Here is a 16,595-nt window from a genome sequence, read left to right as displayed (position 1 = left end):
CTCCATCTAAAGGTTTTACCAGAACTAATGATTTTAACATGGGAAGAATTCTGTCTTAAGTATAGAACTGCCTGCTCACCCACCCAGATCATCCGGGTTCAGTTCGAGTACAGCCCTGCGAAATTCGATCCTAGCTGGCCTCTTACCCAAACAAAATGACAGAGAGACTTCTTAAATTCAGCCTAGGGTCGGCTGTCAGGTGTGGATCCATTTCTCTTGGAAAGTGGTAGGGCTGGGTAGGGCGGTAGTCTGCTGAGGGCCTGTGGGATTCCCTTAAAGTGGGCATTATAGCTAGTTGGCTGAGGGTTGTTTTTGTCTTTGAGAGCTTCGAGTCCCTGGAGGCCTGAGAGGTGCAGCTGTTTGTTTATAATGCCCTTCCTTCAGCTTGAGCAGCCGGTTGCCACAGGTGTGCCACTGGGCTCCCGGTGCTAATTGGCCCCTTGGTACCTACACTAATCACCCTTGTTGCCAGGCAAAAACATTACACAGCCGTAATAACTATGGCAAGGGTCACATACACAAAAATAGTAAAAAAATATGCCCCAAGTTTATTTCTATGTGTGTATCAAGGTAATATTTTAAATGGTTTTAATTAGATGCTCATGCATGTATCTGCATGAAAGAAGTACATCAAATGCTAACATCGTATGTAGATTGTCTATTAATGTCATGCAGTTAAGGTAATAAGGAATACTGTACCTTGCAACATTTTAACTTAATTAGAACTCAGTTTAAATTCATTAGTCTTATTATCTTCTCTTTGGTTTTTATCTTTTGGTTTGGTTTTAATTATCTAAGTAATTAGATTTTTTTAAATGACAGTAGCAATAAATGTGACAAAGAAAATTACAATTTTAACACATGATCCTGTTATAAATCAAGAATTTGAGGGATCATTGTCCATCTTTGCAAACACATTGTCTGTGTGATGAATGACAATTAAATTTTGCGACAGATTGCTCCAAAAATGAAACAGCACTGCTTAGTGGCAGCAAAGGGAAGCAGATGACTGATTATATGGATGACAATATACACATGATTTCAGTCTGAGACAAAGAGCCCCAAAAATAAAGCCGCAGCTCAATGTGGCAGCAGAGAAAGGAAAGGGCAGCTGTGGAAGATGCTTGGTCTTGTGAAAACAGTAACCTTAAAAGTATTTGATGGATCTCTTTCAAAATTTGCAGAAATAAGACTGGAGATCAGGACCAGATTTTGAGACAAACTGCACTAAATCTGAAGCAGTGCCGCACAGTGATAGCAAATAGAAGGGCAACTCAAATAATATTAGTCTGAGCTTTTTCAAACTTTGCAGATACATTGTATTGGTAAAGATGTGGACCTTTTAAAACTGAAGCAATGGCACTTAAAGACAAAAAAGGGAAGCATAACAAACAAGAAGCTTAACCTTTTGAACAAGATAACTCTATTTGTTATTATTACTCTATTTATTCAATTTGATCTTTTATGGATCTTATTTCCACTTCACAAAGACATTAGTTGGATGAAAATCTGTGCCTGACCTAAGACTTGAGCCCCAAAATTAAAAATGCAAAGACAGAGGGCAGCCAAGGGTGAAAATGAACCTGCAGTCACCATCTTGTGAACGCAGTCATCTGTATTCTAAACTTGTTCCTTAGGTCTTTTTGCAAACTTCCAATGAACATTGTACATGTCAATGATATGCTCAAACTGTGGGGTGCAAGACGATTTTCAGAATAATCTGAAATGTTTGTGTGTGTGTGTGTGTGTGTGTGTGTGTATATATATATATATGTATATGTATATATATATATATATATATATATATATATGTATATGTATATATATGTATATGTATATGTGTATATGTATATGTATATGTGTATATGTATATGTATATGTGTATATATATATATATATATATGTATATGTATATGTATATATGTGTATATATATATATATATATATATATATATATATATATATATATGTGTAATTTATTTATTTATTTTTCTTGTCCCCATCTCAAGTTTCATTAGCAGTATCGGTATCACTTGGTTGACATGAGATCATTTCTTTATTGCAATTTAATTTGTCATACCAGTCATGGTGGCCATCTTGAATTTTAAATTACTTGAATGTATTATACAAATGGGAATTCCCAAAAACTCAATAAATTTATACATTATGTTCTCAATGTATTATATCCAATGCTGATTAGAAAATTTCCCTGAAGACAGTTATCACTGGTGGCCATTTTGAAAAATGGCTGCCATCAGAAATATATTGAAAATTCGGGATGTTTCAATAGTCACATTTTTATTGGATTGTACCAAATTAAATGCTTTTATCACAAAATTCACGCTAAGCTGCATCACTATTACTTGTTCGTTCAGCCACCAAAAGCAAGATGTCAGTGCAGTTGTTTTGGAAATTGTGAAGATTAATAAAATGCTGCGTTCCATTTTGAATTATGTGATTTGTCTTGTATTTTCGGGGGGTGGGGGTGGCCTCCTATATATTTTAATATTAGTAGCAACACTTGTGAGGATTGATAGTCTGATTTACGAAGGCATGTGTCCCCAGTTAGCCAAACACAACGACATGGCAAGGAATAACCGTTCTGAACAGGCTGATTTATGTAATTTAATTCCTGGGTTGACAGGAGCTGGCATTTAAGAGTCACAATGACAGTGAAAACTGCTCAAGTCTTAAATGGGTCTTTATTGTACCATCTGTATACAATCCATACAGCATACAGTGGCACAAAACAACATTTTCCTGGACTGCGGTGCAGTATATATATACATGAAGTGCAGAGACTAAACAAAGACAAGGCAACACATGAAGGAGAGGAAAATAAGGAGAATTGTAACACATATTGACAATAGAGAATGTACATACATTAACTGGAGGTAGGGGTAGCCACAGAGTGTAACAGATATGCTAGAGATTGTAAAAATCTTGATCATCAAAAGGGAACAAATAAATGAGTGCAACAGATGTAGCAATATAACAGATGTGACAGAGATGTAGGAAAATATGCAGTGAGAGCAATGTGCACTGGATACAGTGGCTAGTACTGGTGGTCAGCCAGGTTTATAACGAGGCCAGTAAAGAGTTCTGGGGAAACATATTAGACATATTATGTATTATTATAAAAACTTGGGCACCTGAGTGAAATGATAAAAAATAGCAGCACAAGCATTGTAGATGGCATAAACATGACATGAAGGATCAACACTGGTTTGGTATATGGAAATCGGAAGGTAATGGGAGGCAACTTCAGGGGGTGTCACATGATCAAGTACATAAGCATTTTTATCTAAAAAATGAAAGAAACACACTGCAGAAGTCCAACAACACAAACAGGAAGAAATGACGCACAAAAGACCGGTTTGGTACAAACAGCACACAAATAGGGGACCAACTTCATGGTGGTGGCGTCACCATGTAAGGAAACATATCTCTGAAACTAAAGCAGCACAAACCAAAATTTCAAATGCATAAAGCAGCACAAACGCGGCACAAACCACTAAGACAATTTGATTACAATGTGAAATATATGGGGGGGCACATTCATGCAGGTGATACGAACTCAGAGATGTATATATACAGTACTGTGGCAGCCATAGAAAATTTTAAATGATCTTCATGTTGGTGTAAACTTTGTTGGTATTTGTTAAAATGTGTCAGCTTAACCATTTCAAAAACTCTCCTAAAGTCACCAAAGTGCAATGGTACCTCGGTATACGTCCACTTTGGAATAAGTCCAACTTGGTATACGTCCTGTTTGGACACAAAAAATTTTGCTTGGTATGCGACCTTTGTTTAGAATAAGACCCCCGTGTTAGAACTTGCATGGGTCAAAATGATTCATGCTACCCTTGTTCACCTCTCTCGAGATGTCACGACTGCCCACAAGCGTCAGTACGCCAGTTGCTACTATTCAGTGAAAAATCTGCGCTATCACTATCTTTATTTATTTATTTCATCTAGTTGCTTTTGTATTTATGTATTTTAGAATTAAGCAGTGTTTACGTTATTTTATACAACCCCATAAATGTATAATATGCCAATAACAATAGGATTTTTTTTTCCATGGGAACGGATTAATCATTTTCCATATATTTCTTATGATGTGGTCCAAGGATCTGGAACAGATTAAGGACGTTTACCGAGGTACCACTGTATTTGCAACAATCGTCCAATACACCAGTGTCTTTTTTGACTCGACGACTAGCATACCTCATTTGGCTAATCAATACCTTACTGACTTTAAATTTAAACTTTAACAAAGCTTTTTGGCATATTTTTTGTATTTAATAGTTTATAAAGAGCTCTGGTATCGGATTGGTACTCGTATCCACCCTTACCCTCTGTTCACGAATCAACACTGAAAAAGCGAGATAGGCACACATCTGACTTCCACAATGGAGCTGGTTCAAACTGGGCAAGTGCCAGGCAAGAACCAAGCTTATGAATAGGGGATTGAAAAAATAGACTTATGATGAATTCTTACCAATTTTTGAGCAAATAAATTCCCTTCCCTAAAACCCATAATATTTGTAAACTTCATTCCAGCTTATGACTTTATGGCTAGAAGACAAATAAGCAAAAACGTTAAATCTTCATTAAAATGAATTCCAGAGCTTGAACAAATTAGATTGTACATACATTTTTTTTGTGAGCTCGATTTAACATTTAGTGGGCATGTTGAACTAAATGGTGTGCGCGATTTAGTACGTCATGCCCACAGAAATAAAATACAATATAAACGGTCCATAATGCCTCCAGAGCTTTGCACATATCGATGGTGTATATGTTATAGTTCTTAATGTTATGTCACAAAAAACATTGGTCATCATGCAAATGAGAAATTAATAGAATATAAATATTTTGACATATAAAGAATATAAATAATATTGATGACGTTTTCAGACATTGACATTAATACATACACAAAGAAATACAGGTAACTAATTGGTGGGGAAAAATTCTGCAAATTGACATGTAAGTGGAATGTGCATTTAAAGAATGGGTGTAATTTCAGAGATTCGTGTCACAACTATGACTCATGCAGGTAAAAACACATTTATTGTCTTTCACATTTCCAGCTGACCCATCCAGTACTTCTAGAAATTGTGCACGTTTGTGAGTGTGTGAGAAGTGTGGATTAGATGGGCAGAGCAGGTGACAGGGTTACCCAGGGAATACAGTGCTGTCATTCCGCCAGCATCCTTTCTAGTAACTGCTTATTTATAATTTTTTTTTTTTAGAAATTGGTGCTTACTTTTATAATAACTAAATTATCTAACAAGTGAAACTTCAGAAGAATAGTTGTACCTCATGCCCTACGAATGGCCATTTTCAAAGTAACATTTATCTTTTCTTTCAGTCGATGTTGTGACAAAAAGAGCTGCGGGAATCGGAACGAGACACCATCTGACCCAGTCATTATTGACAGGTAAGTCTGCTTTAACTGCTGTGACCTATTGCGACTGATTCATGCACCCAGTCACAGCCATTATTTTTTATCATGGATTTGGTTGCTATCATTTGTCTTCTTAACTAATCAGATACACAGATATGCCCAGCAACTGTCTATATTTTCCTGGAGCTCAGCATCTAAAGCAGTTTCACAAACTGGCTAATACCACATCTACTTACCAGTGTTTCTATGCAAGAACAACTTAAGAACCGTAATGGAGGGTTATTTGCAGCCTCTAGGTTTAATGGGGTCCGAATGGGCGAATATCACCAAGTAGCTCTGCTTTGTAAAATAACATAACTGATATGATTTCTTTTTATCTTAAGCATGCAGCAAAATTGATGCTTGCAGGCAGTTAATCTGAGTCAAGAACATCTGACTTAAGGACAAGTCGTACTTACGAACGAACTGCCGTAAAGCCTGTTATAAAATTTGAGCTAAATACAATGATTTGTAATGGTGAACGCACGCACTACTTTGTGACACTCGTGAAAACATTGAATGGCTTCAGCGGTTAGTTGGCTTGAGGTTTAGTACATTGCAGTTTGTATTTTTATTATTACTGTATAATTGTTATTATGATGTTCTGTGTTATAATTTTTACGACTTACCTACAAATTTGACATAAAGAATGGATCCCGTTCATGACATGGCAACTGCCCATATTTGGAAATATTCCCTCTCCTTGTTGATGTATTTTCCATGAAATGTCATCAGTGATGATCACTTAGTAGTTCACTAACAGCTGAATCCCCAGGTGATATGACTTATTATTTAAACGATTAGTTTAATAAAGCAATTAATGGCTGATGCACAGCTCATATAATCGTGCAGCACTGAAAACCAAGGCTGATCATTCCTTAGAGAGTTTTTTTCCGCTCTTGGTCAACAGAACACTTTGTGAGCAGAATAATGTCACTTTCACTGATAGTGAAAAAGCAAAGTGTTCTTTCATTGGCTTTATGGTTTATTATGTCTGAATGACTGTGGTGCCTTAGTTGTTTGGTATTTTTTGGTTAGCATTACCAGGGCTAAGAAATTTTTCATGCTACAGAAGGTGCAAACTAAAAGTTGAGTGGATTTTACTTCTGATCTCTCGGGGAATTACAATACATCGACTCTGATTACTCAGAAAGATGTCTGCGTGTCTGATTTCAGTGTCTGATGTCACATGTAAGGCATATGAATGCCAGCAGTCTGCAAAAGTAAGATCAGATCAATAACCCCTGGAGATGTATCATTACCACCACATACAGCAGATTTGCAATGCAGCTGGCCACTCATGAAAGTGATGGCGGACAAGGTGGCATTTAATGTGTTGCTAGGCAACTGTATCCTCTCAGACAGTAGACCCTGGTGGAATAGAACCAATCCTGAAAACTCCACATCGACACAGCCCAGGATACAGTGCCGGTTCAGAGAAAGCGGCGTTCAACATCTCCCTCCCAGAGTACAACATCTCCCTCCCAGAGTACATCGTCTCCCTCCTGGTGTTTGTAATGTCTTCAGATTCGGATTCAAGAACTTTTGTTGACGTTGTGCAGGCACAAGAGACTGCAGTTGCGTCAGCAACTCAAATGCCTTAAATTATATTTTAAATGACACATATATACAGTACAAGTATAAGAATGTAAAATATCAGCACTGTACGAATTCTGGGAAATTAATACAATTTACAGGTAATATAAAATATAAATACAATGTAACAAAGTGCAAAAGAACATAAGCAGCAGTAGTATAGTAAGAATGAGTAGACAGATATGGGATAATAGTGAATTAGTGACTTCGCTAATTAGTGAATGCTGAATGACATGTATAAGCACGACTACCAGGCGTTTTGGCTAGTGGGTGTGTGACCAAAGGCAAGGTCTTAAAATGAATTCCGTTTTAAAAATGTTGTGTTGTTAAAAGAAACTCTAACTTCTGATCACACAAATGTCATTTCACCTCAACTGAAGGTAAGTCTGGCAGATACTGCTTACACTCGTACCTGGGCATTCACCAGAAACTCAGCCTGTCCGCCTGGTCGTCGTCTTGGCAGCCGTATGTTAGTCATGCCTGTAATGTGTTATTTGCCTCATGTTGCTTTAGCTAAACCGTCTGCTGAATAAAGCAAATGCTCCCTCTATAGGGCATCATAAAGCAGATGTCATTTCCAGTTTAAGTCCCATTCCCCTCTGCAGCCGTCTGGCCCCAGCAGTTCAGTAATAGAAGTTTACTCCATTCCCACCCGCAGCTCATGATCGCGGCTGCTGACTGTGCGGCCCCTTTTCGCCTTCAGAGCGCTCACATTGTCTGCCATGTGGGGCCTTTTCATTGTTTCCTTCCCTTAACGATCCTATTGATTTCCCTCATCTGATTTACTGAAGCGCCATAGTAAACAGGATACAGGTTATAGTGGGTTTAATGGTCATCCTTTCATTAGGCTTGTGTGGCAGACCTACCTTGCTGGGATCCTTTTCTCAAACCTGTGTCATGCTAATATCTAATATACCGAGTTACACATCCCATCCCCGTGCAACATTTTTGAGTGGAAATGAGTTCTGCTCTCCTGCCCCACCTCAGCATTATCGCTTCATCATATCATGACTAAAATTGTACATTTACGATCATATTTAGACATCGCTCAGCTTCAGGTCAGGTTACTTTATTTGTTCCAGTAGGTAGATTACTGTAGGTTTGCAGTGAACAGTCCTCATCTGTAGATACACATTACAGACAGACGCATATCACACATTCATCTTACAGCACATGCAACTTGAGACAATAATTATAAAAATATAACACAATAAATACAGTTTAAATACAACAAAATGAAATACTGTTTTACTATGACTGAAACAGGGGGCGGCATGGTGGTGCAGTGGTTAGCGCTGTTGCCTCACACCTCTGGGTACCAGGTTCGAGTCTCCGCCTGGGTTACATGTGTGCGGAGTTTGCATGTTCTCTCCATGTCGTCGTGGAGTTTCATGGCATGTGGCATGTGTGAGTGACTGGTGTGTGAATGTGCCCTACGATGGGCTGGCCTCCCATTCTGGGTTGTTCCCTGCCTCGTGCCCATTGCATCCAGGATAGGCTCCGGACCCCCTGCGACCCAGTAGGATAAGCGGTTTGGAAAATGGATGGATGGATGACTGAAACATTAATTTGTGTGATGGCTGCTGTTTTTGTATCATTGTGTTCTACACCTTGGGACTTTTAACGTGCGACCAGAGGGATGAAGCTGCAAAGGGTGGGACCCCCATGGAACTGAACTAGTTATTCGCTTTAGCTGTCTAATATTCAGGGCCTCCTGATTAACGTGTGTCTCACCAGTCCATTTGACTGTCTGATTAAGTGGATTTTTTTCTCTTTTGGGAAAGGTTTCCAGTCCATGGCACCAAGGAAAATAATAAAATTGATTCAATAAAAGCACAGTGAAATAATATCATTATGGATTCATCAATGTGGAACCGACTCAGTTTCCACAGACATAACAGGTGCTGCTAACCCTTTCTGCACATTGCTTCATACTTGCCTTCAAAGGTGAGGTTTTCATCGATTATTGTTCCTGGGTATCTAAAATTGCACACATTTAACTGTCTGGCCTCTAATGGATGTGATTTCCTGTATGTCGGAATTTTTCCTAAAATCGATGAGCATGTATTTGATTTTTAATATATTCAGCTGAATATATCAATGATCGGACTTGGCCAGTCTCATTGTTCTGAAGCAAATTAACAACGGCTGAGTCACGGGCAAAGTTAACGATGATCCTACTTTCCCACCTACTGTGACACACTTTTGTGTAAAGGATGTGTAATAGAGGGGAAAGCACACATCCTTGTGAAGTGCCAGTTGAAGAGCAAACCTGCTCAGATAGACTTTTACCCTCACTCTTTGTGTCCTGTTGGCTAAAAAAATTAAGAATCCAGCCGTTTCGAGAATCCAAACGTTTCTCTGGAGCTTGTCCACCTTGTTCTGGACAAATAGCCCAACGTCATCGAGGGAAAAGGAATCTGATTGTGCTTATTTTCATGAACAGGAGGGATTGTCTTATTCTGCCTCCTGATTCCTCTTCTTAACTCTCCTTGTAGCCCCAGTCCCATCTTTCAGAATAAGATTTGGTAGTTGTGTTATATCTATCCAGCCCGGCCCAGTTCAGCTGCAGCAGCATGCCTCTGGTATACTGTATCCTACCTTGGATTGCAGCTTCGTGGACTTGGATGGAGTTCATAAGAAAGTAAAAAAGTATCTATAAAGCAGCAAAGTACACTGTGAGGAAGTGGCACTTGGGACGTTTAAAAGAAACGTCGCTTAAAAACTAAAATGACACCAACACACGGACGCCGAACTCTGCAAGCTTTCAGTCAGACTCTCACCGCCAGTCACTGTCACTGGTGACCAATGGACTAAACAATGACCATAAAAATATTCTTCCGTTCGACAGTTAATATGAACTCATACTTTTGAATGTTTGTTATTATGCTTTGAGAAAGGTGTGCTGTTGTAAAATTAAATGACGGCAATCAAAAATTGAGCTGTTTATGATTTATGAATGTGGGCTGCATGGACAATTTCAGGAGCAGCAGTGTTTTTACTGGATTTATCTTCGATTCTCACAGCCACAGTCGCTAATGAAAGGCATCATGTCCTGCTTATGAAAGATGTATCAAAAGTGCAAGAGCCTTAGGCAAGGAGAATATGAAAATGATCACTATGAGAGATTTCAAACTAGGATAGAAACTAAATCTTGCTGCAGTTAATAGTGCACATATCGCAGCTTTTCTGGTGCACATTTTCACAGACTCTCAAGGTGTAACTGGGCTCCTTGTGTACTTACCTGGCTCTGCTCCCCACTTTCCAAATGGATGCTGCCTTGCTGTAACCTTGCATCTGCGCTCCCATCTCTCCAGGCCATAATGGGGCAGAAACAGGGCATGTTCCACCTGCAGGCCGCGCTAAGACTTAGCGCTCGCACACACGCATAAATACATACATATATGGGAATACATCCACACTCCTCTGTACGCCACAGACAGGGACACACGCATAAATACATACATATATGGGTATACATCCACACTCATCTGTACGTCACACACATAGACACACGCATAAATACATACATATATGGGTATACATCCACACTCATTTCTACGCCACACACATGGACACACATAAATACATACATATATGGGTATACATCCACACTCATCTGTACGCCACACACATGGACACATGCATAAATGCATACATATATAGGTATACATCCACACTCATCTCTACGCCACACACATGGACACATGCATAAATACATACATCCACACTCATCTCTATACCACACACATGGACACACGCAAAATGTGTAATTTATTTAATATGTCTGTCCCTAAACATTTGGATTGTAATGGGACATGTATTCTTTGTCTGCTACACTATACGTTCATCTCAGTTTCATATGTGCAATGAAATGAATACATCTATTGACATGGACGGAACCTAAATTCACAAATAGTTCAACATGACGTTCAACATGGAAAATGCTATGCTTATTGTGGCTGTGAGCTGGTTATGGTTAATGCTGGTTACAGTCAGTTATTAATTAATTAATTGGTGATTCTAACGTGACATAGCATTTAAGGCACAATTGCAGGGTACCAAGGGTCTTTATCACTACAGATATGGAACTGTACTCTGTAGCACAGAATTTTGATGGAATTTAGTTCATTGTGATTGTAATCACGTTATGTATTTGATTTAAAAATTTATTTTGCATATTTATTTTTATGATTTGTAGAAGTATCTCTTGCGTTTTATTATTCAGACACAAATATATTGCCTTTGGATGATTGTTGTACTTTGATTCTGGGGATAAATCTGCTGATAGGGAATGTACAGTATGTTGTGCTAAAAATCTCTCTGGGCTTTTTCTCAAGCTGCAGCCCACTGACTGTCAAGGGAATAAATTAGAAGCGGCCAGATTAACGGTGTAGATTTACAGAGAATTTCTGGGCTGTGTGTATCACTGGAAACATTACGTGGTCTTGGCGTTTTTATCAACCAAAAAGAACAAAGAATGGGTGGCGACAAGGATGACAGTTGTTTCTGTATTTGCAAGACCTTGCAGCTGCGTTGAACACATTCTGAGCGTATGAAATCACATTATTTACAGTGTATCCACATCATTTACAGCAAATCATGCATATTTACCTATTTATTGAAATACAAATGGACAATTGTGCAACCCATCCAGACATTATACTATGGCATACAGCAGGGCTGCCCATCCCTTCAGTGGGATCTGAAGTAGCTGAGATGCTACTGAAGGACCTGATTGCCTGCATCAGATGTGTTAAATTATGGTGGCACCTAAGCTCTATAGGGTGGAAGATCTGCAGGAGTAGGGGTGGGCAGCCCTGGTCTACAGTATTTCAAAAGCAATGCTATAACGTTTTTTTTTTTTCCCTCAATAAAATTTTCCGCATGGCCAAGAATTCTTTCTGCAGTATAATCAAAAGGTCAACTTATTATTCACATGTAAACTACTCTGTGATTTACAAGTTAAGTGTAGCTGGGGCATTTTGTCTCAGTTTGCTTATACCGAGTCAGGTGTGCGTGTATGATTACCTATGGGTGCCTATGTTTAAGGCACATAGTTAATTACATTGCGGGGATCCAATTTCCCCACAATGTGATAAAAAACCTGTAATATTTTTGACCTTGTGGAGACACTTTCGGTCCCCAGAAGGATAACCTCAATTTTGCAACCTTATGCTTAAGGTTAGGCTTGTCATAGTCGGGATTAGGGTTGTACATACAAATGAATGGAGTGTCCCCACAAAGATATAAATACATGGACTGTATGTCTATGTATATGTGTATGTGTATGTCTGTGTGTATGTGGCAATTGTAGGGGGAAGTTCAGGTAGACAAAACGTACCAAACACATGGATTTACTGCCAATCCAAAACTGCTGCGTTTAGTTCAACAGGCATAATACTTGTCACTCTGGTATCTCCTCAGGGAGGAGACTTAGTGGTCTGGTTTATGAAGCCCTGTGGAATTCTTCGTGACCTCCAGGAGTTCCCCAGAGGAGGTGGGACTGTCTACTGGGAGGCAGGGTAGCTGCAGGACCGAGGCAGAGCTGAAAATAGCAGCAGCAGAGAAATGGGGCCGTCCTCGTGAGCACCTGGAAGTGCGATTCAGCTGGAGGCCCTCATTACCGATACACAGCTGCAGTGACACAATCCCTGGGCTCCAACAGCTTTTCCAGGGCCAGCGAGTCACCTCCACCCTGCCATTCGCAGACTGTCAGCACTTCTCTAGCTCCCTTTGTGTTCTGTGTGGCTTGATTCCTTTCTCTTACTTTTCTGCAGTAGAGGGCAGAGAGCGTAGCTCTCAGGCATTGCATTCAGGAAACACAAATGATATGTCCAACCGTTTTCCATAGCGAAAAGCTAATCATCTGGCATATTGCAGCTTTTGGCATTTATTTATGTTTGTAGGTATTTAATAGCATTTCCAATACACTATATAAAATGAGAAGTTTTTGAAATAATTGTCAGTTGTAATTATGATGTGTGACATGGTTGAAATCTTGTTCAGGAGTAACAGTAAAAAGGAACATGATGTTAATAGGTGGATCAGTTTGGTGACTGTTTGTCAGCACTAAGTCAGTCATTTTCACGAATCTGAGAAATTTTTGAAAAAAAAAATGAAAATGAAATGCGGGGTTTGTTTTTTTCATGTAGCACAATTAACATCACCTTAACTTTTTAAGTACTGTATACTAAAACTAAGTCTAATTTTGTTGCTTTGATTTATTAATTTTTAGAATCTTTTTCTGGGCAAAAATCTAATTACTTAAAAAAAAAAAAATTAAGATTTTTTAAAAATTTATTAAAAATCTAATAAACCCAGAAAATTGTAAAATGCTTATAAATCTGTCAACTTTATTTCATGTAACCCATATTAAACAATTTGAATGATAATATTCAAATATTTTTTATATATTTTTTCTGTTAGTTTTGTAAATTTCTCATCTCTGAAGCTCTTGCCCTGGATTTGGTGAAATACTTTCGTTTATTACAGAGATCGATGAAAATAATAAATCTCATTATCTACCCCAGAGAAAATCAACAGTTTAGACCAGGGCTGTTCAACTCTCAACCTTGATTCCAAATGCAGGCAGTTTCTTTAATAGTCACTGACTCTGATCGGCCAGAGAGGCTTCACACCTGGCTCACAGGTAAAGGGAGGCTGGAAAATCACTAATGCTTGGCCCCTGTGTTGCATAGCCCTGGTTTAAACAATGGGACTGTATAATTTCAGTCTGTCTTCAATTAATTAAAATTAATATGTTGAGGTAATGGGAGAATGACCCGAACATATATGCGGTGCTGATGCTGACAGACGAGACTCAGAGTTTAATCTTTTGCAGAAATTCACATTATGTTTGAAATATTTGAACATAATTGAATTCTATGTGTGTCGTTCTGGCATTATTGGTGTCGTCCACGCTCTACCATCTCAGAATTGAGCCATTTTCTGGCATTTTGTTTGCTCCTGGGCAAATTTGAAAAAAATCCAAAATTTCTCTTGCCTTCGCTCATATAGTTTAGTGTAGTTACTCTGGCTTGAAATTCAATGACATTTTCCATTCATTTTCAAAAATGCTTAGTCCACCATTTTCAGATACCTGTGTCTTTGCAACGGTAACACCCAGGCACCTGAAAAGACCTTGTGGCCTAATTACAAATATGCATTTATTTAGCTTGTAGCATCTACCCAAGTTAAGATAAAACATTATTTCTCTAATCTGTCAAGAGGCCCAGAATCTGAAGGGGTAGTAAAAAGTATTGTCAGTTTCATTGTGTCATTTGAAAGTTTTAGGTTCCTTTTGCAACATATCAAAAAACACAATGGTGTTTTTTAAGGGTTTTTTCTAGTTTAATGGTTTTATTTTTGTTTTAAGGGTTTTATTGACAATTCAAAGCTCAATAACACCCTGTGGAACTTTCCGTAGGCTGGGTAAAAATCTTAGGACGAGATCAAAAAAGCTGTTTTCAGACTTATATGAAATAGGACAAAATGCAATGAGCTAGAACCAAGTTCTTAAGTTATTTGATTTGACATTATGTACTAAATCGGCAGGGAAAGAAATTTTAACTTTACGCTTTACAGTTTAGGAGAAATAGGCAGAAATGTAAATTGTGTACCTGTAGCGCCCTCATCTGGTGGACTGGGGTGCCCTTGCCATGGTGTGCCGTGGGTCTGTAGAGAAATGGATCATCTAGCTTGGTTGTGAAATAGCTGCTTGGTATTGATTGGCTGATGGTGCCCAGGGTTTTACGAGATGTGACTGCAGTAGTTTATGGGTCACCTCAGGCTTGGTCATAGTATATATGTGACAAATTTTACTTGGGTTTGCCAAGGTTGTCAAGAGATATAGGCGGCTGTTAACTATAGCACCCTCCATTGATAAAATGCAGCCAGTCTTTTACTGCGTCCCCAGAATGATCCTGGGCGGTAGGGTTTCAGATTGTTTAAGGCTGAAAAAGGCATTGCCGAGCTACAGTATAGCTGTCTGATTAAAAGTGGCGTGATTGAGGTACAATAGTGGCCATGTGGTATAGAAAAGTCACCGTTTTTTTTACTGTTATTGATCGTTTATCGGTTATAGAATTGTTACTGTTTCGTCTGACACCACATTTGTCTGATTTGGTTGGAAGAGTTAGTACTAGCTTGCAAAAGTAGGTTTTAGAAATTTAGTCAATTGGCTAAAAAAATCTCTGGCGGAGTCTGATTGGCAAGTTGGTACAGCTTGGCCACTTATATCTGAGGAAAAACCAGTCCAGACCAAGATTTTGTTTCAACCAACCAACTGAGCATAAAGAGTCACAGCTGGTTGGTTGAAACAAAATCCCGGTCTGGACTTTTACTCTCCAAACCTGAATTGCCCAACTCTGCTGAATTGGGCCAGATGGCAAAATCGTAACAAAAACAATAGAGGTCTATAGCATTACAGTAAATGCTTTGTACCCCTAATGATAACTTTGAGTCTATCGTCTTTTAGTATTGTATATTTTTCAGAGGGGTAAATGCATGTATTATATAAGTGAGGGAAATGTACAGAAGGTAAGAATGCATATTTTACACAGATCTGTCAATCTACTAAGATGAATAAGTCCATATGGTGTAGTACAGTAGGCAGGGCAGTGAAGTCATTCGTCAGTTCCTCAGTCGGCCCTATCAGTCACATGGACTCTGACTTCAGCTGCTCCATCTGCCCTCATGATAATGACATTCTGCAAAGAAACCTGGCAAATCTTTACTTCAGGGGACAGGAGTACCTCAGTAACTCAGTTACTACTCAATTACAAATCGTGAACAAATATAGCAACCTGCATGAAATACATGAACCGTTATGAGTGATCAATGATGAACTAACATGGGATCAGTATGTCACTAAAACTGTGTTTGGTTAATTTATACATTAAATAACAGTGTAGTACTACATTTTTGGGCCCTCAAGTATAGTGTTGCTAAAAACCTTATTGTTGTGAGCAGAACTATTTTGAAATCTTTTAAAAACTTTGTCACAAATCAGCAGAGATTAGTACTTCTATGCTTTATTTATCCTTATGTTGTGGTTTTAAAATATGTGTCATTTGTCACACTGTTAGTTGTAATAGTAGTGGAAATACTGTCTGTAATTGGAGAAGGTCAAGTATGTGTGTTTGTAAAACCATAATATCTTTTTACGACACCGGCTAAAGCCCAGGCAGTATATTATAACCTAATGCTTTTTTCCCGTGAACCCCAGCAAAACTAATTCCTTCAGACTTTCCCACATTCATATCTGCTGGTCACTGTAATACAGCACCAGCTAATACGATCCCTGCAACCTGGAAAGATTCACCCTGGTTCCCGTCTGATTCCTTGCACACACAGTAGCGCACATATGCAAGTCAATACTGATTTATTATTCAGGACTATTGGAGCTTGTGTTGCCTTCCCGCTTGTGTAAATATTGCAGCGTTATTGACAAGATCTTCATGTATGGGGTTTTTTTTCCCTTCAGACCCTTGGGGTTGCTGGATAATAAGTCCGCGTCATGTGTTCCTCCTTTGAGGTTGGATTC

At 38.7% G+C, this 16,595-nt stretch overlaps 1 protein-coding gene across 6 annotated transcripts in view; it reads left to right on the top strand.

The window, feature by feature from the left end:
• LOC125720539 (transcription factor COE3-like) overlaps positions 1-16,595 on the top strand; it is a 101,740-nt gene that overhangs the window by 19,924 nt on the left and 65,221 nt on the right. For all 6 annotated transcript variants that reach the window (XM_048996067.1, XM_048996066.1, XM_048996065.1 and 3 more), the window contains exon 6: positions 5,378-5,446. In XM_048996067.1, the coding sequence (XP_048852024.1) occupies positions 5,378-5,446 (69 nt within the window). The remainder of the gene's footprint in view (positions 1-5,377; positions 5,447-16,595) is intronic.

The sequence above is a fragment of the Brienomyrus brachyistius genome, chromosome 25, assembly GCF_023856365.1.
Source record: "Brienomyrus brachyistius isolate T26 chromosome 25, BBRACH_0.4, whole genome shotgun sequence".
NCBI classification, from domain to species: Eukaryota; Metazoa; Chordata; class Actinopteri; order Osteoglossiformes; family Mormyridae; genus Brienomyrus; species Brienomyrus brachyistius.
This window is presented reverse-complemented; position numbering and strand designations above follow the sequence as displayed.